At 48.5% G+C, this 25247-nt stretch overlaps 1 protein-coding gene across 1 annotated transcript in view; it reads left to right on the forward strand.

Moving 5' to 3' along the window:
• The first annotated feature begins 14100 nt into the window (after window positions 1–14100).
• The window catches only part of GLTP (glycolipid transfer protein), a 31094-nt gene continuing 19947 nt past the window's right edge, over window positions 14101–25247 (forward strand). Inside the window, exon 1 of the mRNA XM_033220681.1 lies at window positions 14101–14365. Within this exon, the coding sequence (XP_033076572.1) occupies window positions 14263–14365 (103 nt within the window). The 5' untranslated portion in view covers window positions 14101–14262. The remainder of the gene's footprint in view (window positions 14366–25247) is intronic.

The raw sequence follows: 25247 nt of genomic DNA on the forward strand, positions 1-25247 counted from the left end.
CCCCACGTTGGAATGCAGTGGCGCAATCTCGGCTCACTGCAACCTCTGCCTCACGGGTTCAAGCGATTACCCTGCCTCAGCCTCTCGAGTAGCTGGGACTACAGGCGCATGCCACCACACCCGGCTAATTTTTTGTATTTTAGTAGAGACAGGGTTTCACCATATTGGCCAGGCTGGTCTAGATCTCCTGACCTCATGATCCACCTGCCTCAGGCTCCCAAAGTGCTAGGATTACAGGAGTGAGCCACCGCGCCCAGTCAATAACTTTCTATTATAGTCTTATATTGGTGATGAGTTCAGGAGTGTTCATTCTATTAGTATGTTTTATAACTCATGTGTGCTACAAGTATTACATACCAACTATTCCATTAAAAAGAAAATGAAGAAAAATACTTACTTGTTTGTTCTCTTTTCTTTCATTTTCCTATTCTTTTGTTTCTTCTTCATTTCTCCATTCTGTATTCATCTCTGGTTTTCCTGGATGCAGCATCATGGCCTCAGCTAGGTTCAGTGGCTCATGCCTGTAATCCCAGCACTTTGGGAGGCCAAGGAGGGTGGATTACCTGAGGTCAGGAGTTGAAGACCAGCCTGGCCAACATGATGAAACCCCATCTCTACTAAAAATATAAAAATTAGCCAGGCATGATGGCAGATGCTTGTAATCCCAGCTACTCGGGAAGCTGAGGCAGGAGGATCGCTAGAACCTGGGAGGCAGAGGTTGCAGTGAGCCAAGATTGCGCTGCTGCACTCCAGCCTGGGCGACAGAGTGAGCCTCTGTCTCGAAATTAAATAAATAAATAAAATTAGCAGGCCGTGGTGGCGCACACCTATAGTCCTAGCAACTTGGGAGGCTGAGGTGGGAGGATCACTTGAGCTCAGGACAGGGAGGCTGCAGTGAGCCGTGATCACACCATTGCACTCTAGCCTGAGTGACAGAGCGAGACCCTGTCTCAAAACATGGCCTCTACAGTCAGAACGCCCAGGTTTTAAGCTATACTGTGCTGGTGTAGTCTTGGGCAGGTCACTTCATCTGTCTGTGCCTCAGCTTCCTAGTCCGCGGAATGAGTAAAAATACCGGGCGTGGTGGCTCATGCCTGTAATCCCGGTACTTTGGGAGGCCAAGGCTGGCCGATCTCTTGAGGTCAGAAGCTCGAGACCAGCCTGGCCAACATGGTGAAACGCCATCTCTACTAAAAATATAAAAATTAGCTGGGCGTGGAGGCGGCCACCTGTAGTCCCAGCTACTCAGGAGGCTAAGGCAGGAGAATCGCTTGAACCCAGAAGGCAGGGGTTGCAGTGAGCCAAGATTGTGCCTCTGCACTTTAGCCTGGGTGACAGAGCAAGACTCTGTCTCAAAAAAACAAAGCAAAACAAAAAATAGTGCAACTTTCTAGGGTTGCCCGTGTGAGAATAAATGGAGCATGCCCAGGAGTAGGGCATCCAGTGCATCCCAGGTGAGCCCAAACCTGAGCCTTCTTTCACATCCTCCTTTAGTTGGCACCCATTTAATCAGGGTCTGTCCCACTGCGTGCATAAGAGTCTTCAAGTTTCCCTCCCATTAGTCCCTACCCCCTTGGCCAAATTCATGGCCACTCTTTCATGTTGTGTCCCCAATGCAGAGGGCAGGCAGCAGCCCACTGCAGTCACTCAGCAGAGATGCCCACCCAACAAAGGAGACCAACACATAAATGTCTGTTGATAGGAACTTCAGAAACACATGAATTGGATCAGGCACAGTGGCTCACACCTGTAATCCCAGTATTTTGGGAGGCTGAGGCGGGTGGATCATTCGAGGTCAGGAGTTCGAGACCAGTCTGGCCAATGTGGTCAAACATTGTCTCTACTGAAAATACAAAAATTAGCCAGGTGTGGTAGCACGCGCTTGTAATTCCAGCTACTCGGGAGGCTGAGGCATGAGAATCACTTGAACCCAGGAGGCAGAGTTTACAGTGAGCCGAGATCCAACCACTGAACTCCAGCCTGGGCAACAGAGTGTTTAAAAAAAAAAAGGAAAGAAAAGAAAAAGAAAGAAAGAAATATGTGAGTTGGGGCAAGGGAAGGGAGACCTGATCCTGATTTTGTGCCTCTTGGGCAAGACTTTTCCACTATCTGGGCCTCAGTTTCCTCATCTGTATAATGATGAGATAAGCTCCAGTAGTGGAACTTTAGGGCTTAGGGCTTGACCAGCATGCCGGAGGGCAACCATTCCCAAGTGGCCTGATCCTGGAAGCCTGAAGTCTCCAGATTACAGCCTCCATTCTCTTTTGCTGGCCAGACATCCTCACCGGCCCCCTCAGTTCAACTATGAACCTCTGGATTACACAGCTGCTGGCTGTCGGTATTAAGCAACTTTACAAGAATATTTTCCTTTGCTCCTCTTGGGCATTCTATGAGATATCTTATTGTCCTCATTTTAGAATTGCCTAAACTAAGCCTCAGAAAGGTGGCATGGCTTGCCTGAGGAGCTGCAGCTGATAGGTGGTTGAGCCATGATTTGAAACCAGTTCTGCCTGATCCCAGGGCCTAAGCCCTCTTGCTGCAACACAAAAGCAGGGATCATCATGTTCCTTGCTGCAGTCTCCATGCCATGCCTTGTACGTGGCAGGCTCTCTCTCTATGTATATACTATATCTATCTATCTATCTATCTATATATATTTTGAGACAGAATCTCACTCTATCGCCCAGGCTGGTGGAGTGCAGTGGTGCGAACTTGGTTCACTGCAGCCTCTGCCTCCTGGGTTCAAGCAATTCTTCTGTCTCAGCCTCTTAAGTAGCTGGGATTACAGGTGCTCGCCACCACGCCCAGCTAATTTTTGTACTTTTTTTCAGTAGAGGGGGGTTTTCGTCATGTTGCCCAAGCTGGTCTTGAACTCCTGACCTCAGGCATCAGCCTCCCAAAGTGCTGGGATTACAGGTGTGAACCACCATGCCCAGCCTCAATCAATACTTGTGTTGAGAATGAAAAAGTGAATGGATCCCCAATTTTGAATACCTTCTTCTCCTTCTCCAAAGGAAAAAGCAATCTATGATGTTAAGAGAAAGCAAAAAGAAGAAAAAGAATGAGCATTTCTTGAACATCTGCTATGTGCCAGGTGCTTTGAGATATATTACCTTATTTAAGCTCACCTTCAACCTGAGAGGAGTGTGTTCCTGCCCCCATTTTGCAGATGAGGGCACCAAGGCTCAGAGAGGTGAAGTAACTCTCTTGAAGTCACACAGCAAAGACTATAAAAGCCAGGATTTACAACAAACCTCTTAGACTGTGAATCCCTCTTCAGTGTGTTTTTCTGGGAGCTTGTGGCTTGGAAGTGTAGCTCTTAATAGAGGCCTGTGGCCAGGCACAGTGGCTCATGCCTGTAATGCCAGCACTCTGGGAGGCTGAGGGAGGTGGATCACTTGAGGTCAGGAGTTCGAGACCAGCCTGGGCAACAGAGTGAAACCCCATCTCCACCAAAAATACAAAAATTAGCCAGGTGTGGTAGTGCGCGCCTGTAGTCCCAGCTACTCAGGAGGCTGAGGCAGGAGAATCGTTTGAACCTGGGAGGTAGAGGTTGCAGTGAGCTGAGATCATGTCACTGCATTCCAGCCTGGGCAACAGAGTAAGACTCTGTCTCAAAAAGAAGAGGCCTGCAAATGTGAACATACAAAGAATTTGGCAATATGAAATATTCAATTACAGGTTAATTACTACAGCGTGCAGGGGGCTGAGAGGGGAAGCCCTGGTAGGAACCCTTAGGTTGGGTCTGCTCCTGGACTTGTGACCTTGGGTATCCTAGCATGGGAGAAGAAAACAAGAATGGGGAGGGGGGTGATGCTATGGGAGCCACTCTTCATTTGATGAAACATGACAGTACTGGAAGCCACACAATGCCATCATTTAATTAGTAGGTACCATTATGCAGGTATGACATTTCAACACCAACCACTCCAGCTTCTTGCTTCACACCCCACCCCACCTGAAGACAAGGCTGCAGAAGTAGACAGGTGTGCTCCAAGACCCTGGGGCTACTAGACTGCCTCTCAGAGCCCCAGCTTTGTGTTTTAATAATGATAACAAAAGGGTCCAGTGAGGTCATTCACACCTGTAATTCCAACACTGTTTGGGAGGCCAAGGAGGATCGCTTGAACCCAGGCATTTAAGACCAGCCTGGCAATATAGAGTTTTGCTCTTTTTGCCCAGGCTGGAGTGCAATGGCACAATCGCGGCTCACTGCAACCTCCGCCTCCTGGGTTTAAGTGATTCTCCTGCCTCAACCCCCCGAATAGCTGGGATTACAGGCATGCGCCACCACGCCCGGCTAATTTTGTATTTTTAGTAGAGATGAGGTTTCTCCATGTTGTAATCTCAGCTACTTGGGAGGTTGAGGCAGGAGAATTGCTTGAACCCGGGAGGCGGAGGTTGCTGAGAGCAGGGAGATTGTACCACCACTGCACTCCATCCTGAGAGACAGAGTGAGTGAGACTCCGTCTCAAAAAAAAAAAAAAAAGTAAATGTTAAGAAAGCCCATTACTATATCTTCTCCTTTAGTTAGAATGACTATAGTACATTTACTCACTCAATTACATAGCATTAGAAGTACCAATAAAAATAAGCAAAAGTTACAATTTTCCTATAGAGAAGGATGTTTAAACTGTGCTTACTATAAAATTGATTCAGTGAGGAACTTCGGTCTTTAGATTTCGCTTCAAAGTTAAACCTAACTGTTCCCATGGAATCAAAACTGTACAGGTAATTTATCATAGAGGTACAAATTCCGATGTGATTTGTTTTGTTTTCTATATTCAAAACATTTTCACACAAGGAAGTTAATAAGAGAAGAAAGGAACAAATACCCTACAGGTTCAAAACCATTACCTGGACTTGTTATCTGCCAGGCAGAGGCTGTGTGCTAATGCCTGTCCTCATTTTTAAATGCTCAGATTCTTACATGATTCATTGCCATTAACAACACCGGTCTGTGAGCTCCTTGAGAGAGCGCCATCTTTGACCCCACATTGCCTGGCAAAGCCTGGTCCAAGAGAAAAGTTCCAGTAGTGACTGTGGAACTGAATGGAATGAAAAAGGTCGGCTGGGCACGGTGGCTCATGCCTGTAATCTCAGCACTTTGGTAGGCTGAGACAGGCGGATCACCTGAGATCAGGAGTTCGAGACCAGCCTGGGCAATGTGGTGAAAGCCAGTCTCCACTAAAAATACAAAAATTAGCTGGGCGCCGTGGCATGCACCTGTAGTCCCAGCTACTCGGGAGGCTGAGGTGGAGAATCACTTGAACACGGGAGGCAGAGGCTGCAGTGAGCCGAGGTCATGCCACTACACTCCAGCCTGGGTGACAGACTGAGATTCTGTCTCCAAAAAAAAAAAAAGAAAAGCCTCCGACCTCAGCCTCCTGAGCAGCTGGGACCACAGGCACATGCACCCCATGCCCTGTTAATTTTTTTTTTTTTTTTTTGTAGAGATGAGATCTTTCTGTGTTGCCCAGCTTGGTTCATTTTTATGTTTCTTCAATTTAATGCAATGATAGTGTGCTATGACACTGTCTTAGGACTGTGACACGGTCAGGCTTCCTTAGAATATTTTTTCGGTTTGAGACTACAAAGGCCAGGCCCTCTCAGCCCCTGAGGCTGGCCCTGTAGATAGAGGACAAGGTGGCATTCCCCCTCTGCTCCGTGCTGTTTAAATGACCAAAATACTATTTTTATCCAGTAACTGAAAAAATGTCCAAAACTTGGCTGTATCCCACTTGGGTGTTTCCTGGGATGGCAGCAAGTGGGCCTGTTGGCGGGCGTGCCTTCACATTAATTAGGGAGAGGCGGCAGACGGGCCCCAAGAAACAGCAAGGAGAATTGGCATGGTGGCTCTTAACACCCAGAGGAGTTGGCTCAACAAAGCCCATTTGGCACATTTAGTCCTGCTGAAAACCTGGCAGTTGGGGAGGTGACATCACTGGAATCAATTATCCCCACAATTGCCAGCCCTGGGTAGAAATAACTCCGTAAATCGATTCATAGTAGCCACACCATTCATTGAGGCCGCCTGCCTGCCAGCATGCAAATGGCCCTGTCTACATTAACCCATTGAAACCTCACATCAGCCCTGAGAGGGAGTTAGCATTGCTACTGTCCTAACTGTACAGATGAGACACCAGAGGGAAGACTTTACATGCACACAGGAGAAACTCACGTGGAGATGGAGGCAGAGGCTGGAGCGAGACAGGAATGCCTAGAGCCACCAGAGGCTGGAAGAGACAAGAATAGATTTTCTTCCAGAGTTGTCTTTTAATTTTAATTTTGTAGAGACGAGGTCTTGCTATGTGGCCCAGGCTGGTCTCAAACTCCTGATCTCAAGCAATCCTCCCTCCTCGTCCTCCCAAAGTCCTGGGATTACAGGTGTGAGACGCCAAGCCCAGCCTTTTTTTTTTTTTTTTTTTTTGGTGACAGGATCTTGCTATGTGGCCCAGGCTGGTCTCAAACTCCTTGACTCAAGGAGTTGTTCCACCTCAGCCTCCCAAGTAACTAGGATTACAGGCACGCACCACCATGACCAGCTCAGAGCCTTCGGAGAGAGTGTGTTCTAGCCAACACCTTGATTTTGCCCTAGTGATACTAATTTTGGACTTCTGGCCTTTAGACCTGTGAGAGAATACATTTTGATTGTTTTAAATCATCAAGCAGCCATAGGACACTGACACAGGAAGTGACTTGCTCAAGGCCATACAACTAGAAAGTAGAAGTGCTAAGCTTTAAACATAGTAAGTATTCAATAAATGTTAGCTGTCATTATTATTATTACTATGCTGCAATAAAGAAGCTGCGTTTATTGGATAAAATGTCAGGAAGACCACGAACTCGGCCTACTTTACCCATCCCAACAGACGCCGCTGGGGGAAAGACGGCCTGTGTAACAAGGATTTGATGATTCGGCTGGGGAAGATGTTATTAACACTGGGTGGAGCTGGTTCAGGAAAATGATGAAACTTTGCGGAGTGAACACCTCACTCACACTGAGTTGATTCCAAACATTGCAAGTCCATTGGTCAAGCGGGTCCTACAGATTAATTGCAGAGAGGGTTTGCAACTCATGGAGAAGTAGAGTGACCCAACAATCCGAAAAGATGAGGTGGCTCCTCTGTGCCTGGTAGGAGTTCCCTGACACTATGGGAAGCTAAGGGGAGAGACTGATGGCCTGTAGCCAAAGCCAACTTGCCGAAGCTTTCTGTGGTTCTTCCCCTTTTCCTTCCCACTTCTCCCCCGCCCTGTTTCTTCTCTTTCCCTCCCTTCTATTCTTGAACAATTCAATCCAAAAGTCAATAAGTGGGTCCCCGAAAGGTAAATGTCAGTAATGGGGGGCACTGGGGAGGGTACATGCTGGTCTAAAGAGGGGTGTCAAGCTGGGCACAGTGGCTTACCCCTGTAATCCCAGTGCCTTGGGAGGCTAAGGCAGGAGGATTGCTTGAGGCCAGAATTTCGAGGCCAGCCTGGGCAACATAGTGAGACCCTGTCTTAACAAAAAATTTAAAAATTAGTCGGGCATGGCGATGCATGACTGTGATCCCAGCTTTACAGTGGAGAAGAGTGAAGACATCTTGTTCAAATAATCAAAGTTAAGACCTGCAATAATGGGTGCACACCTGTAGTCCCAGTTACTTAGGAGGCTGAGGTGGGAAGATTTCTTGAGCTCAGGAGTTCAAGGCCACAGTGAGCTATGATCGCACCACTGCATTCCAGCCTGAGCAACAGAGGCGAGGCAAGACTGTGCCTCTTAAAAAAAAAAAAAGGCTGAGGACAGTGTTTCATGCCTGTAATCACAGTACTTTGGGAGGTCAAGGCGGGTGAATTAGGAAGTCAGGAGATTGAGACCATCCTAGCTAACACAGTGAAACCCATCTCTACTAAAATAATACAAAAAATTAGCCAGGTGTGGTGGTGGGCACCTGTAGTCCCAGCTACTCAGGAGGCTGAGGCAGGAGAATGGCGTGAACCCGGGAGGCAGAGCTTGCAGTGAGCCAAGATGCCGCCACTGCACTCCAGCCTGGGCGACAGAGCGAGACTCCGTCTCAAAAAACAAAAAACAAAAAACCCATTAGATTTTCAATAATGGGACAAATAAAAATCACCGTGTCATCTGTTATGATACAATGAGAAGCACAGAGCATCACTCCTGTGATAGTTTGTGACACACAAAATCTACAGCTGCTTCTAGTGTCAAGATGTACAACTTGAATCTAACCATGAAGAAACATCAGACAAAACCAAAATGAGGGATACTCTACAAAGCTACTGTCCTAGGGCTGGGCTCGGTGGCTCCTGTAATCCCAGCACTCTGGGAGGCCGAGGCAAGAGGATCACTTGAGGTCAGGAGTTCGAGACCAACCTGGCTAACATGGTGAAACCCCATCTCTACCAAAAATATTAAAAAATTATCAGGGTGTAGTGGCAGGTGCCTGTAATCCCAGCTACTCGGGAGGCTGAGGCAGGAGAATCGCTTGAACTTGGAAGGTACAGGTTTCAGTGAGCCAAGATTGTGCCACTGTACTCCAGCCTGGGTGACAGAGTGAGACTCCATCTCAGAAAACAAAAACAAAAACAAAGTAACTGTCCTGTCCTCTTCAAAAGTGTCAAGGTCATTGGAGTCCAGGAAAGACTGAGGAATTGTTCTAGAGTGGAGGAGACTCTAGAGACAGAGCAACTGTCCTGAACTGGACCCTTAGGCTACAAAGGACATTACTGAGGCCAGGTGCCATGGCTCATGCCTATAATCCCAGCAATTTGGGAGGCCGAGGCGGGTGGATCATCTGAGGCCAGGAGTTTGAGACCAGTCTGACCAATATGGTGAAACCTCATCTCTCTGTAATCCCAGCACTCTGGGAGGCCGAGACGGGCGGATCACGAGGTCAGGAGATCGAGACCATCCTGGCTAACACGGTGAAACCCCGTCTCTACTAAAAAAAAATACAAAAAATTAGCCGGGCGAGGTGGCGGGTGCCCGTAGTCCCAGCTACTCGGGAGGCTGAGGCAGGAGAATGGCGTGAACCCGGGAGGCGGAGGTTGCAGTGAGCTGAGATCCGGCCACTGCACTCCAGCCTGGGCGACAGAGCAAGACTCCGTCTCAAAAAAAAAAAAAAAAAAAAAAAAGAAACCTCATCTCTACTAAAAATACAAAAATTAGCTGGGTGTTGTGGCACATGCCTGTAATCCCAGCTACTCAGGGGGCTGAGGCAGGAGAATCACTTGAACCTGGGAGGCAGAGTTTGCAGTGAACCGAGATCGCACCACTGCACTCCAGCCTAGGTGACAGAGCGAGACTCCGTCTCAAAAAACAAAAACAAAGGACATTACTGGGACAAATGGCAAACCTTGAATAAGGTCTGAAGATTGGGTGGTAGCAGTACATCAGGGTGAATTTCCTGCACGGATGGATGTGCAGGAGAGCATCCTTGTTTGGAGGAAATACACGTTCAGATGTTTAGGGCAATAGGGCATTGTTTCAGCAAGGATGCTCAAATGGTTCAGGAAGAAAACCTTGTAAGTAGTTGTAACTTTTCTGTAAGTTTGAGGTTGTATCAAAAAAAAAAAGAAAAGAAAAGAAAAAATGCTTTGTGTGGCTGATATCTTGTTCTTAACAAATTTGAATTAGTTGCCAACATTTAAAAATCAAGCAACTTTTACCTACAGATCTAGTTTTTGTTTTGTTTTGTTTTGTTTTTGAGACAGAGTCTTGCTCTGTCGCCCAGGCTGGAGTGCAGTGGTGCGATCTCGGCTCACTGCAAGCTCTGCCTCCTGGGTTCACGCCATTCTCCTGCCTCAATCTCCCAAGTAGCTGGGACAATAGGCACCCGCCACCACGCCCAGCTAATTTTTTGTACTTTTAGTAGAGACGGGGTTTCACTGTGTTAGCCAGGATGGTCTCAATCTCCTGACCTCATGATCCGCCCACCTTGGCCTCCCAAAGTGCTGGGATTACAGGTGTGAGCCACTGTGTCTGGCCAAGATCTAGTTTTCTGGTTTCCCTTGAGGAAAAGCTAGCAGCTCTGCAGGATGAGTAGTCAGCTGAAGAGCCTGATAGTTCCGTTTATTTGTTTATTTATTTTTTAATTTTAAGAGATGGATTCAACCTGGAGCAGTGGTTCATGCCTATAATTCCAGAACTTTGGGAAACCGAGGCAGGCGGATCACAAGGTCAGGAGATCTAGACCATCCTGGCTAACATGGTGAAACCCCATTTCTACTAAAAATCCAAAAAAATTAGCCAGGCGTGGTGGCGGGCGCCTGTAGTCCCAGCTACTCGGGAGGCTGAGGCAGGAGAATGGTGTGAACAAGGAGGCGGAGCTTGCAGTGAGCCAAGATTGCGCCACTGCACTCCAGCCTGGGAGACAGAGCCAGACTCCGTCTCAAAAAAAAAAAAAAAAAAGATGTATTCTCATTTTGTTACCCAGGCTGGAGAGCAGTAGCACAATCTTAGCTCACCATAGCCTCCACCTCCTGGAATGAAGGGGTCCTTCCACTTCAGCCTCCCACATAGCTGGGGCTACAAGCACTTGCCATGATGCATGACTAATAGTGCCCTTTTGATGGGCTATGTGGCCCCCGTTCTCCAAAGTCTCCACCACTCCTCATTGTGTCACACTCAGCCCATAGCACCCATTTATGCGACTAGCCTGGCCCCTGTCACAAGCTATGGGAAAGCAAAAATCCACCCTAGGCCCGGCACTGATCATATTTGTTGGACTGATGAAGGGGTAGATGAATGGATGGATGAACTTTCAAGATGCTCCATTATCTCAGAGCATTGACCTATCTCAATGCATCGAGCATGTTCTATGGCAAGGTGCTTCTTGAATCAGCCATAGTGTCTGAATGGTTTGTCTGGAATGGAAAGGGTTGAGAAATCAGGGTGTTGTCTGATGCCAGAGGTCCCCATCTAGGGTGTGAGCTCTGTGTGGAATTGATGGAGGTGTCTGACAGGTGGGTGGGGTTCTGGCATGAGGACAGGGTGCGGGGCGGGCCAGTGAGACTTCAAGGAGATGGTATCATAGAATGCTCGAGGTAGTGAGGTTGGGTGGGGTGGGAACAAGCCAAGCTGATGGCTTGGGATCCTATCAGTGGGAGATCTGACTTGATGGGGCATGTCAGGGTCTGGGTATGAGCAACAGTTGATGTTAGCTTTGTCTCCCCCAGCCCTTCTCACTTCCTGATTCTACCTGGGTCATGGTTTGAAACAACCTCTTCTCTCACCTGCCCCCTGAAACATGAAAACATTCAGGCTGGGCACAGTGGTTCACACCTATAATCTTAGCACTTTGGGAAGCCAAGGTGGGAGGATCGCTTGAGCCCAGGAGTTCAAAACCAGGCTGGACAACATAGCAAGACCCCATCTTAAAAAAAAAAAAAGGCTAGCATATTGGCATGTTCCTGTAGTCCCAGCTACTCGAGAGACTGAGGAGGGAGGATTGCTTGAGCCCAGAAGGTTGAGGCTGCAGGGAGCTGTGATCATATCACTCTAGCCTTGGCTACAGAGTGATATCCTGTCTCTCCAAAAAAAAAGAAAAGAAAAAGAAAAAAGAAAAAAAAATGAAAACATTCAATAAGATTCAGGAGAAATGCACTAGTGATTTCTCATTGCCTTTAATATGAAATCCAAACTCTCGGCCGGGCGCGGTGGCTCACGCCTGTGATTCCAGCACTTTGGGAGGCCAAGACAGGTGCATCACAAGGTCAGGAGTTCAAGACCAGCCTGGCCAACATGATGAAACCCCGTCTCTACTAAAAATACAAAAAAAGTAGTCAGGCATGGTGGCGAATGCCTGTAATCCCAGTTACTTGGGAGGCTGAGGCAGAGAATAGCCTGAATCCGGGATGTGGAGGTTGCAGTGAGCTGAGATTGCACCACTGCACTCCAGCCTGGGTGACAGAGTGAGACTCCATCTCAAAAAAAAAACCAGAACAAAAACAAAAAACAAAAATCCAAACTCTTCACCACTCCCTCACTCCCTTCCTGCCCCAACATACTCCAGCCTCTGCTCACCTCCCTGACCTCAACTCCTATCACCCTACTCACTCTTGGCCTCACTTACCCATTCCCATTTCCTCTCCTGGTCCCCCGATTCCTTGTACCACACCAAGCTCTTTGTTACCTTAAGGTTTTTGCTCATGTGCCTCACACCTCAAGTCTTTTTTTTTTCTTTTCTTTTTTTTTTGAGATGGAGTCTCGCTCGCTCTGGCTGGAGTGCAATGGCACGATCTTGGCTCACTGCAACCTCTGCCTCCCTGGTTCAAGCAATTCTCCCTGCCTCAGCCTCCTGAGTAGCTGGGATTACAGGTGTGTGCCACCACATCCAGCTAACTTTTATATTTGTTAGTAGAGACGGAGTTTCACCATGTTGGCCAGACTCACACCCCAAGTCTTTCATCTGGCTCTATCCTACTTCTCCAGGTCTCATCTCAAATATCACCTCTCCAGAGGTACTGCTCCCAAACCCCCACATCCGATCTCAGCCAGCAGGCTTCAGTCATCCTCCGTCACTACACTGTTTTAGTTTCTTCACATACTCATCAGTGTCTGAAATTGTCTCACCAATTTGTATTGCATTGTATCGTGTTCCCAACCAGAATGTCAGCTCCACAAGGGCAGGGATTTTGCTGTATCGTTCACTTTATTTTCAGTGCCCAGTGCAGTGCATGACACACAGTGGCGGTGGGTGGGTGGGGGGTTGCGGGGGGAAGGACAGCAAATGTTTATTCTGGAATGAATAAGAGGCTCTCGACAATGGTGTGTTAGATTTTTGTAAAAGTTGGGCATTGGGTTTAGGACATAAGCATCTAGGTGGGCTGTGGCTGAGATGACTTGTGATTCAAGGTGTGAGAAGCTGGACCCTGGGCTGTTGGAGAGACATGAGGTTTGGGAAACAAGTGCCCAGTCAGGTTGTGGTTGAATTGGTATAAACTGGGCTGGCTCCAACTGTTACCGGTAGAAGGTGTCCACGTACTTGGCGTCTTGGATGAAACGCACAAACGAAGCAAGGAAAGCAAAAGTGAGGATTTATTGAGAATGAAAATTCACCCCATAGTGTGGGAACGGGCTTGAACCTAGAGGCTCAAGAGCCCCGCTTACAGAATTTTCTGGGGTTTCAATATTCTAGAGGCTTCCCATTGGTTACTTGGTGAATATTCTATGTAAATGAAGAGAATGAAGTGAAGTTAGAGTTATTTACTCAGAATGTGCCCTATTGCAAATGGAGAGGATGTTACTTGGTGTGTGATCTATGTAAAGGGAGAGGATGAATGTGAAGTTACAAAGTATAAATGGAGAGGAAGTTTCTTGGAGTGTGTGGTCTGTGTAAATGGAGAGGATGAATGTGAAGTTACGAAGTGTAAAGCGCGTGAATGGCGAGGATGAAATGAAGTTGCAAAGCCATTCACATTCCTGTCATTGCTGAGGTGCTTTCATTTGATTTAGGTCTACAAGTCAGCGCGGATCGGCCTTATGTTCCCTGCCTCCAGGCCCTATTCTTCTGCCTCACAACAGGTAACATCAGACTGTTGAGGGCAGACTGGACCCCAGATTTTGGAAGTAGGAGTCGTCCAGCAGGGCAGTGGCTGAGTTAGGTTGTGACTTCAGCAGTGTTTAACAGGTGTAAGGTCATTGAAGACGAAGAATCAAGCAATCGAGCGTCCCCGTCGGTTGTAGCGAAAGAGAACCGTGACCAACAGGAGAGCAGTGTCCACCCAGGTCACTTGCGGTTATTGGGGGACAATTTTGGGGGAAACGGGGGTCCTGGGGAGCGTTGGCTGGGTGGGGCTGTAACCCGAGCTGGTGGGCGGGTTGTGAGCTGTGACCTGGCCCGAGCCGACCCGCCCGGGTTGGGGGGTGCCAAACCGGGGACGGCGGGAGGCACACCTGACGAAGACTCAACTGGGAGCGGCTCACTTGGGCCCTCCCGGACCGACGAACCTGCGCGCCTCCTCTGCGTCCCGCCCCCGGCCGGCCTCTCGGCCAATGGCGGCGCGGAGACCTCGGCGGCGGGCGCGGATTGGGAGCCGGCAGCGGGGGCGGGGCGGCGCGCCTGGCAGTTTAGGCGCTCGGCCGCGGGGCAGCGCTGAGCGCTTGGGTACCAGGGCGCGGTGCGGGCGGAAGTGGTGACGCTGGCGTCCCCGGAACCTGCGGCGGGCGGCTGTGACGGCCCCGGCGCTGACGGCGGCGGCCCGCGGGGCGGCGTGGACGCCCGCGGCGCCGGCTGGGGCATCACCGCGGGCCTCGACCCCGAAATGGCGCTGCTAGCCGAACACCTGCTGAAACCGCTGCCCGCGGACAAGCAGATCGAGACCGGGCCATTCCTCGAGGCGGTGTCCCATCTGCCGCCCTTCTTCGGTGAGCCGGAATGGAGGGGGGAGGCGGCCCGCAGTCCCACACGCACCCGAATCCTTCCCCTTAGCATCCCCTAAACATCTCTGCCCTAGACATCCCCAAGTCCTGTTTCCCCAGGCACCCAAGATCCTCTTTACCTCCACTCACCCTAAAGTCTCCCTTTCCGGGACCACTCCCAAGTCCTCTCCCCTCTAAACATGTCACATCCTCCCTGTCCTCTCCAAATCCTCCCTCTCCCTAGACACCTCACAGTCCTCCATATCCCCCAAATGCCCCCTGATTATCCGTCCCCCCAACACCCCTTACTCTTCCATCTCCCCTAGGCGTTCTCTAATCCACCATCTCCCCCAAAGACTCCTGCCCCTTCTTCCCCAAAGTGCTTCCTTCATCCCTGGCGCTTTCTGATGACTCTCAACTCCCTCACCTTACAATGAATCCCCCCATTTCATAAGCCTTCTCTTTAAACTCTTCCATCCTCTCCTTCATGGGACCTAAGAACCCTTCCTTCTTCCCGCAGAATTCCCTCATTCCAGATCAAAGACTCCCGTCTCCCCCTCCAAGGGTAGGAAGCCTGGTGAGGCGGGGACAGGAAGGGTGTTTTGAAGGTGGAGTTGCAAAACTCCAGGGCCTCTTTCTAGGGGAAACCACCTTAAGTTTTTCCTCCTTTTAGGACGGGGGTGAGGGTTGTGGGGGGAGCTGTTTTGTGAGGTGACATCAGACATACAGAGCTTGGCACCAATTGCTCCCTCAGTTTAGGTTCTACAAGAGGAAGCCCCTCCCCTGTATGTCCTGCTGAAGTTACTGGACGCATTGGGAAGGCGGTCCACTTTCAGATCCTCTTCTCCCACTCCCTCAGCCTAGCTCAGCCCAGCCAAGGCCCGGGATGGAAAATGGGAACCAGAAACCAGCACCACTGCCCCTGTCCTTTGCCTTTTGGGTCCCAGGTAAAGGGTGCAACCTGAACCTCTATTCTCCTCCTTCATGTGGGCTCTGTCCTGGCCTGCCGGTTCACTTGGTGGCCTTGCAGGAAGATACCAGCCCCCAGGGCAAAGTCCAGCTGAAACTCATAGACCTTAAGGCAGTCTGACTTAGTGGGCAATGAAGCTTGTTGGGGGTGGTAGTTCCCACAGTGTGTTGAGCTCTGGGATGGTTGTGGTTACCTGGAGTCTATAGTTCCCCTCCTTCACCTCTTGAGCCTCAGTGTCCCCAGCTGTGAAACGGGGATGCTAATCTCCTAGGCCAGCTGTGAGGAGTAGATGAGATGGTGTGTGTAAAGCACCGAGGCCATAAGTGCCAAATAGGTCTTTGCTGTAGGGGGTGTGGTTATGAGTTCCTGAATCCAGTTTTGGTTCCTTGCTAGAGTGATTAATCAGTGTTTAAGGGAGTGCAAATTGTCTGGTGTGTATGATTCCAGACCTGGGTAAGCAATCTGAGATCAAGGGCTTGATCTTTTACATCCACTCTGTGTCCCCGGTGCCCAGAACAGTGCCCGGCACATAGCAGACGCTCAGTCAATACTGCTGAATGCACAAAACTTTCTTATTATCAGTGTTACAGTCTTGAGATAATACTGACTGTCCAGGCAGGGACTTGGGAGCGAACCGGCCCTAGCATTGAAAAGTTGTTTAATTTTGTGACTGAGTAGTTGTTGTTGTTTTTTGCTTGCTTGTTTCCTCTTTGGTTCCAGGAATAGTTACAAGTCAGAGCCAGCTTGCCCTGGACAGGGATTCAGAATCCATTTAAGTCAGTGATTCTCAACTGAGGGCAGTTTTGCCCCTCAGGGGACATCTGACAATGCCTGGAGGCATTTTTGTCACAACTGTGTTGGGGGATGGGACGTGGGGTGTCTTGTGGGTAGAGGCCAGGGAGCTGCTCAGTATCCCACAGTGCACAGGACAGTCCTGTCACAACAAAGAATGATCTAGCCCCAAACATCAGCAGTGTCAAAGGTGGAGAAACCCTGGGTTAAACTCCGTGGCTTTTTCTTCCCTTATTTTCAGTGAGGTTGCACATCCATTCTGTATTGGGGGTGTCATCATTTGATGAAATTATCTGGCTGGTTTTGGAGGAAAGAGGGAAGTGGCAAGCCAGAGCCAGCAGTCATCTGGTGCCAGGGCTAAAGAGCGTCTCCTCCTCCCTTTCCTTGGTCTCAAAGGACCCTTGTCTTTGTTGCAATCCCTGTGCTGTGGGTGTCACATCTATTGACAGAAGTACCATTTACACAGAAGCCTCAGTGGGGTTGGTCCACAATGGGTTAACCACCACAGGGCCCTCTGCCCACCAGAGCTATTTACTGTTCACCAGAGAGGCTAATTCTTAGGACTCTAAAGAAAAAAAAAAGTGATAATTCATTTGAACCATTATTCTCTTCTGTGGGGGGAGTAGAATTGCTCCTGAGGGTTGAAGACTTAAGCTTTAGGAGGATTCTTCCACGAGTGACTTTTCTCTGGGACATCTGATCGAGATCATTTGTCAGCTGTGATGCAGGGGCTTTTTTTAGATCTTGGGAGCATCTGGTCACCTGGATGATCTGGGTGGTGTGTGTGTCTCTTGAATGGAGCTGCTCTGGGGTGAGGGACACCAGGAGTCTGAAATACCTTGCAGTGACAGTTTCCTCCAAGTCAGGGATTTTTCACCATGGCACTGCCAACATTGGGACCAGATCATTCTTTGTGGTGGTGGGGCTGTCCTGTGCATTGTAAGATGTTTAGCAGCATCCCTGGCCTCTAGCTACCAGATGCCAGTAGCACCCCCTCCCCAAAAATATCCCCAGGGAGGCAAAATCACCTCTGAGAACCATAGCTCTAGATATAAATATGACTAAGAGCCAAAAGCTGTGTTTAAAAAAAGTATTTAATTCTTCAAGGAAGATCTGTCGATTGGAGGAAAACTGAGCAAATACAAATGATACATAAAAATCTCCCTGTCACTCACTGAGCACTTACTATGTGCTAAGTACTCTTTGTAGATTAGTTCACTTAATTGTCTGACAACATTTGAGGTGGAGTTTTAAAGAAAGAATCTCTGCTGGGATTTCAGAATATTTTCCTTCTACATTTACATCCATCTTTTGTTTTGTTTTTTTTTTTTGAGACTGAGTCTCACTCTGTCGCTCAGGCTGGAGTGCAGTGGCGTGATCTTGGCTCACTGCAAGCTCCACCTCCCGGGTTCACGCCATTCTCCTGCCTCAGCCTCCCGAGTAGCTGGGACTACAGGCGCCCGCCACCTCGCCCAGTTATTTTTTTTGTATTTTTAGTAGAGACGGGGTTTCACTGTGTTAGCCAGGATGGTCTGGATCTTGTGACCTCGTGATCCACCCGCCTTGGCCTACTAAAGTGCTGGGATTACAGGCATGAGCCACCGCGCCCGACCCTTTACATCCATTTTTTGGGGGAAAAAAAAGTATGGGCTGGTATGGTGGCTCACACCTGTAATCCCAGCACTTTGGGAGGCTGAGGTGGGCGAATCTCTTGAGGTCAGGAGTTTGAGACCGGCGTGGGCAACATGGTGAAACCCTGTCTCTACCAGAAGTACAGAAAATTAGCCGGGTGTTGAGGTGCACACCTGTAGTTCCAGCTATGTGGGAGGCTGAGGTGGGAAGATCACTTGAGCTTGGGATGCCGAAGTTGCAGTGAGCTGAGATTATGCCACTACACTCCAGCATGGGTGGCAGAGCAAGACCCTGTCTCAAAAAAAAAAAAAAAAAAACTACATAAAGCCTAATTATCACTTACTACTGGTTGACAGAGTGAGACCCTGTCTCAAATAAATAAATAAATACAATAAACAAACAAGTATAACCTGCTTTTTTCTGCCCAACAATAGAGCAAGACCATCTTTTTATGTCAATCCTCTGTCTTTCCTTTTCTTTCCTCCTTTTCCTTTCTTCCTCTTCCTTTCCTTTCTTTCTTTCTTTCTTTCTTTTCTTCCTTTCTTCCCTCCTTTTCTTTCCTTCCTTCCTTTCTTTTCTTTCTTTTCCTTGCTTTCCTTTGTCACCCAGGCTAGAGTAGTGCAGTGATGTGAACTCCTGAGCTCAAGCAATCTTCCCACTTCAGCTTCCTGAGCAGCTAGAACTACAGGCACGTGCCACCATGCTTAGCTAATTTTTTTAATTTTTATTTTTGTAGAGACAGGGGTCTTGTTATGTTGCCCAGGCTGGAGTGCAGTGGCATGATCTCGACTCACAGCAACTTCCACCTCCTGGGTTCAAGTGATCCTCATGCCTCGGCCTCCCAAGTACCTGGGATTATAGGCGCATGACTCTATGCCCAGCTAATTTCTGTATTTTTAGTAGAGATGGGATTTTACCACTTTGGCCAGACTGTTCTTGAACTCCTGACCTCAAGTGATCCATCCACCTCAGCCTCCCAAAGTGCTGGGATTACAGGCGTGAGCCACTGCACCTGGCCAATTGTATTGTTTCAATGCAGTATAATTTATTAAACCAATCCCCTACTGCTGGACATTCACATTGCTTCTTATGTCAGGCTCTGGTAGACAGTGCTGCAGTGAACATCCTTGTATACACTTCTGTGTACACTCCTTTGGTTATTTCTCATTTTTGGAAGTGAAACTGCAGAGCTGAAGAGTGCTTTAACCTGTTAGAGTAGCCACATTTCTTAAAGCTTTGTTAGGTGTTGTTTGTGACAGCATTAGTTGGGCTTGCTTCAGTGTGCGTTGGCAGTGGGCCAGCCTCCTGCCTGCTTGGCTTAGAGCATCCATATCTTGGGCCTGCTCTTCCTCCTTATCTCCAGTTGGAATCTCCCAAGTTGTACAGGTTTTACTACATCCACTTAGAGGCCAGCCCTTTGTTTATCTTCTCTCTGTACCTTGACCCAGTAATCAGATCTTTCCTGACCGATCAGTTTGCAAGACTGACTTCTGGGAGGGCTCCTTCTCATTCTGAAGGTCAATTTTGTGGCTGTTCTAAAGCATTAACAATGGGAGGGCAGGGGCATGGAGACTTAGGTAACATGTAGTTCTTGACACTCCCTGTCTAGAAGCCTGTGTGGTTCCCTATCATCCCAGCGTGGAACCTGTGCTTCAGCCTTTGTGAATGGTTTCCAACCCCACACGTGGCACTGTTGTCATACTCTTGCCGCCAGAGCTTCCCCACATTAGCCCCTCTGCCTGGTGGACCACTCTGCTCTTCAGCCCACCTCCCTCCTTTTGCCTGTCTAGGTTCTACTAATCCTTAAGGAGTCACCTTATCCAGAACATCTCTCCTGACTCTCTTAGACGCCCATAGACCCTATCATATTCTGTGAATTTGAGTTATTTCAGTGCGTCACACTCGGTGCTAGTACTATTCGCTGAATGACTGCTTTTCATTCTGTTCTCATTCTTCTGGGTTCTTGTTGAAGATGCTGGGCCCTTCTCTCTTTTTCCAAATTAAAATACATGACTAGGCCAGGCACAGTGGCTCATGCCTATAATCCCAGCACTTTGGGAGGCTGAGGCGGGTGGATCACCTGAGATTGGGAGTTGGAAACCAACCTGGCCAACATGGAGAAACCCCGTCTCTACTAAAAATACAAAAAAAATTGACCAGGCATGGTAGCATGCACCTGTAATCCCAACTACTTGGGAGGCTGAGGCAGAAGAATCCCTTGAACCTGGAAGGTGAAGGTTGCAGTGAGCTGAGATTGCACCACTGCACTCCAGCCTGGGCAACAGAGCGAGACTCTGTCTCAAAATAAACTAAACTAAACTAAAATAAGATACATAACTAAATTAAAATACATAACCCCCTTCATAGCCTGTATTTGTGGCAGACATCATCAATCAATCATGATGCTGTTTTCCCCTTTGAGCCTAAACATAGCCTTGGCATCTTTCTTAACACAGCCACTCCAGGCCAGTTAGAGTGGTGCGTGAGATGATAACCTGTTTGCTCTCACTGTTTAGGGAGAGACTAGAGATGGAAGAGCTGAAGGTCATGATTTCCACCTCTGAGTTCTTGAGATCCAAATTCTGGGGTTCACTTTTCTTCATGCCTCTTACCTTAATTAAACGGATGTCTGTGGAATCTGGCCTTCTGGGCATCTGGCACTCATTAAATAGTCCTAGAGTGAACCCAGAAAGAGTGGTTTTCCATCACTTTTGGTTCAGTGCTTGTTCCATTTTGGGGAAGTGGAGCAGTGACAGCCTAGAATCAGAGATTTATCTTGTTTTACAGCCAAAGAAACCAAGGCCAGAGAGGTTAGGTGACTTGCTCAGGGTCACACAGCCAGTGAGTGACCAGTAAAGCCAGACTAGAACTCAAGCCTCTGGACTCCTTATGTGGTGCTTTTGCTGTCATGCCTGCTGTCCTGGCTTTCTCTCTGGTAAAGGAGAGGACCCCCAGTGGAGCCAGCCTGGTTAGGTACTTGAGGAAATCCAGTGGTTCTGCTGGCACCATGGTGACTTGTCCACATGACAGGTGGCATGGGTGCCACAGACCAGACATGCAGGTTTGCTCTGAGGTGTGTAATGCTTAAACAGCCTGCCAAGCTGGTCTGTAACTCCTATTTGAATGTAAATTAGAAAATGACTGGGGTGTTGAAATAATCTTGTGGGAAAAGCCCCAAACAAGTTGGCTGGCTGTGTGTGTGTGTGTGTGTGTGTGTGTTTTGTTTAAGAGACAAGGTCTTGCTCTATCGCCCAGACTGGCATGCAGTGGGGTGATCACAGCTCACTGCAGCCTCCAGCTCCTAGGCTCAAGTGATCTCCCTGCCTCAGCCTCCTGAGCCGTTGGGATTATAGGCGTGTGCCACAGCGCTCAACTCTTGCTTTTTTTTTTTTTTTTTTTTTTTTGAGACAGAGTCTTGCTCTATTGCCCAGGCTGGAGTGCAGTGGCATGATCTCAGCTCACTGCAACCTCTGCCTCCTGGGTTCAAGTGATTCTCCTGGCTCAGCCTCCCCAGTAGCTGGTATTACAGATGCACACCACCATGCCCAGCTAATTTTTTGTATTTTCACTAGAGATGGGGTTTCACTATGCTGGCCAGGCTGGTCTTGAATGCCTGACCTCATGTTCCACCCACGTCAGCCTCCCAAAATGCTGGGATTACAGGCGTGAGCCACCGTGCCCGGCCTCAGCTCTGGGTTTTCCTTCATCTGGGACATCAGGCTAACTGGGAACCAGCCCCACCTGAACCCCTTGATCTGTGAGTTAGAAGCTCCCCCACTGCAACAAGCATCCTCTGAGATTTGGGACCACCTACAACAGCCTTGCAACGTTTTCTGCTTTGTTTTATTTATTTATTTATTTATTTATTATTTATTTATTTATTTATTTATTGATTGATTGATTGATTGATTGATTGAAATGGAGTCTCGCTCTGTCACCCAAACTGGAGTGCAGTGGCCGGATCTCAGCTCACTGCAAGCTCTGCCTTTCGGGTTCACGCCATTCTCCTGCCTCAGCCTCCCGAGTAGCTGGGACTATAGGCGCCCGCCACCTCGCCCGGCTAGTTTTTTGTATTTTTTTTTTTTTTAGTAGAGACGAGGTTTCACCGTGTTAGCCAGGATGGTCTCGATTTCCTGACCTTGTGATCCGCCCGTCTCAGCCTCCCAAAGTGCTGGGATTACAGGCTTGAGCCACCGCGCCCGGCCTCTGCTTTGTTTTAAATTTAAAGTTGATGCTAATACCTGTTTATTTTTTGGTTTTGTATAGAGCGGGGGTGTCCAATCTTTTGGATTCCCAGGGCCACACTGGAAGAATTGTCTTGGGCCACACATAAAATACACTAACGCTAACGACAGCTGACGAGCTAAAAAAAACAAACTTAAATCTCATAATGTTTTAAGAAAGTTTCTGAATTTGTGTTGGGCCGCATTCAAAGCGGTCCTGGGCCACATGCAGTCTGCGGTCTGCAGTCTGCGGGTTGGACAAGCTTGGTGTAGAATATCCCAAGGAAAACATGGCCGGGCGCGGTGGCTCAAGCCTGTAATCCCAGCACTTTGGGAGGCCGAGACGGGTGGATCATGAGGTCAGGAGATTGAGACCATCCTGGCTAACACTGTGAAACCCCGTCTCTACTAAAAAATACAAAAAACTAGCGGGGCGAGGTGACGGGCGCCTGTAGTCCCAGCTACTTGGGAGGCTGAGGCAGGAGAATGGCGTGAACCCGAGAGGCGGAGCTTGCAGTGAGCCGAGATCCGGCCACTGTACTCCAGCCCCGGCGACAGAGTGAGACTCCGTCTCAAAAAAAAAAAAAAGAAGAAGAACAAGAAACTGTATTAACCCTCCTAATAAGCAGGTGAGTTATCATTTGGATTGACTGTTGAGAGCTGGATTCTAGAGGAATGGGATTTCGGTTGTGTGCCTGGGATAGACCCTGAGAAGATGAAACAAATAATGTCTTGTTGGAGGAAGAACCCAGATAGACACTTTCTGCAATGGCTGTTACAATTTTGAAACTGCTGGCAGACTTCGGAGATACATTTGTAAGTAGTAAGTGAGGCTTTCTTGGCCTTCAGGAGCACCTGATGTGTGCTAGTGCCATGCTGGCGGGGCCCACTCTTGATCCCACCTGGCCAGAGAACCATCTGGAAGGAGGGCTGTCGAGGGCCCCGTTGCGTTTTTCTGTCCATGTGCGTAACAGCCCATGAGTTGGCTGTTTTTGAGGCTCAGAGGAGAGAAGTCACTTTGAGTCTGATTCTCTTCCTCTGATATCCATGCCCTGAACACCGTGTATAGATGAGTGGAAGGAAACATGGAGATTGGCATCTGGCTGAGCCAGCCTGAGCTTGAAAGGCCCTGAGGTGGCTTCTTTTTGGCAGCTCCGTTTCCCACCAGCTGTGTGGCAAAAGGCCCACTTCCTAAAGGTCTAGGGCTGTCCGTCCTACCTGTGGAAAGATGTGGTGGCTCCGGGCAGGAGCACCAAAATCAATGCCTGACTTGGTGAATGACTGCTAGGGCACAGAGCCAGCTGCATGGCTGCTTAAGTCTGACAGTTGCTCCAGCAGCCTCCTTTATAATGTCCAAAGGCCAGAGTACATACAGACAGTGGCACCCACCCACCCTGCCCTGGGATGGTGGTGATTAGATCTTTGTGTTCAGAAAAATCTGGCCCTTGAGGTCAGAGCCTGAGGTCTGGCCTCTCTGCTGCCAGAAGGAAGAGAGAGGATCGAGTAGGAGGGGAGAGACTACAGTTGCTTGCTAACTCATCTAGCCCCTCCTCTGCTGCACAGGGATGCTTGGAGGGGCAGCCCTCCACTGTGAATCCCTTGGGGCAGAAGTCAGGCCCTCCCAGGACCCACCAATGGGCTTCTGCATCATGGGCGCCCAGCCTATATCCACCTGAAAAGGAATGGGAGGAATTAGTGACACAGGGCTTTATAAAATATAACGTATGACCGTGATCATAGCTAGCATCATCTCTATTTTGACTGGTTCCCAGGATCAAGCATTGAATTAGACAGTAACTCATTTCTAATCCTCATGATGAACTTAGGAGGAATTTGGCACCATTTTTCAGAAGAGGAAACCAATGTTCAGAGAGATGTCCACAGGATTTTGCAGCAGGTCTAGCGCTGTAACAGGGGAGACCAGCACCACATCAGGAAACAGGAAGATGTTGGAAGTCCTTTCTAGGGCAGAAATGTCCCTTGTAGGGGAGGAGGCGAAATGATAGGAAGTTCCCGGCTGGCATGACAGTGTGATTATTTCAATGAGCTTCTTAGAATGGAAATATTGGGGCCGGGCGCAGTGGCTCATGCCTGTAATCCCAGCACTTTGGGAGGCCAAGGCAGGCAGATCATGAGGTCAGGAGTTTGAGACCGGCCTGGCCAACATGGTGAAACCCTGTCTCTACTAAAAATACAAAAAAAAATTAGCCGGGTGTGATGGCACAAGCCAGTAATCCCAGCTACTCAGAAGGCTGAGGCAGGAGAATCGCTTGACCCAGGAGGCGGAGGTTGCAGTGAGCCGAGATCACGCCACTGTACTCAGCCTGGGACAGAGCGAGACTCTGTCTCAGGAAAAAAAAAAAAAAGAAGAATGGAAATGTTGGGTCCTAGTCTTGGATTTCATTGTTTTAGTAAAAACCTGTCAGAATGAATGTTAACTCCTTTTGTTACATACTTACGGTGGTACTTGTATGGAGGCCTTTTTTGTGGTTCTTGTTAGAGCGTTAACTGTATCTGAGCTTTTCAAAGTCATTGCAGTGGATCAGCCCTCTCCAGGGCCTTCTAGAAGCCTCTGCTTTCCACCCTGGCAGTTAGGCAGTCGACTCACACTTCCTTGTGTTCAGAAATGATTCATGTTCTGCCTTGCTGTTCCTCCAAGTTCCTTACTTCACTCCCTTCTGAGATCTCTGTCTTAATGGTCTGGAATACATTTGAAGTCATTATTTTATGATGAGGAGATTTCTGCTAATTTTACCCCTAACAATAAATCAATGAGTCAATAATTCTTTTCCTCCCTCCTGCCTTCCTTCCTCTCCTTCTGTTTTGATTTCTTAATCATTGGAATAATTGTTTTCTGGATTTTTCTCTTTAAAGAAAAGCTTTGTCTGTTGGGAAAGGTGATGATGATATAGTTTATAATAATAAGCATAAATGATAATACCTTCTTTTTCATTTCTTTTTCTTTTTTTTTTTGACATGGAGTCTTGCTCTGTTGCCAAGGCTGAAGTGCAGTGGCGTGATCTCGGCTCACTGCAACCTCCACCCTCCCCCCAGGTTCAAGCAATTCTCTTACCTCAGCCTCCTAAGTAGCAGGGATTATAGGCGCACACCACCACACCCAGTTAATTTTTGTATTTTTAGTAGAGGTGGGGTTTCACCATGTTGGCCAGGCTGGTCTTGAACTCTTGACCTCAGGTGATTTGTCTGCCACGGCCTCCCAAAGTGCTGGGATTACAGGCATGAGCCACCGTGCCCAGCCTAATACCTTCTT

The sequence above is a fragment of the Trachypithecus francoisi genome, unplaced genomic scaffold (genome assembly GCF_009764315.1).
Source record: "Trachypithecus francoisi isolate TF-2019V2 unplaced genomic scaffold, Tfra_2.0 Lachesis_group11, whole genome shotgun sequence".
NCBI lineage: Eukaryota > Metazoa > Chordata > Mammalia > Primates > Cercopithecidae > Trachypithecus > Trachypithecus francoisi.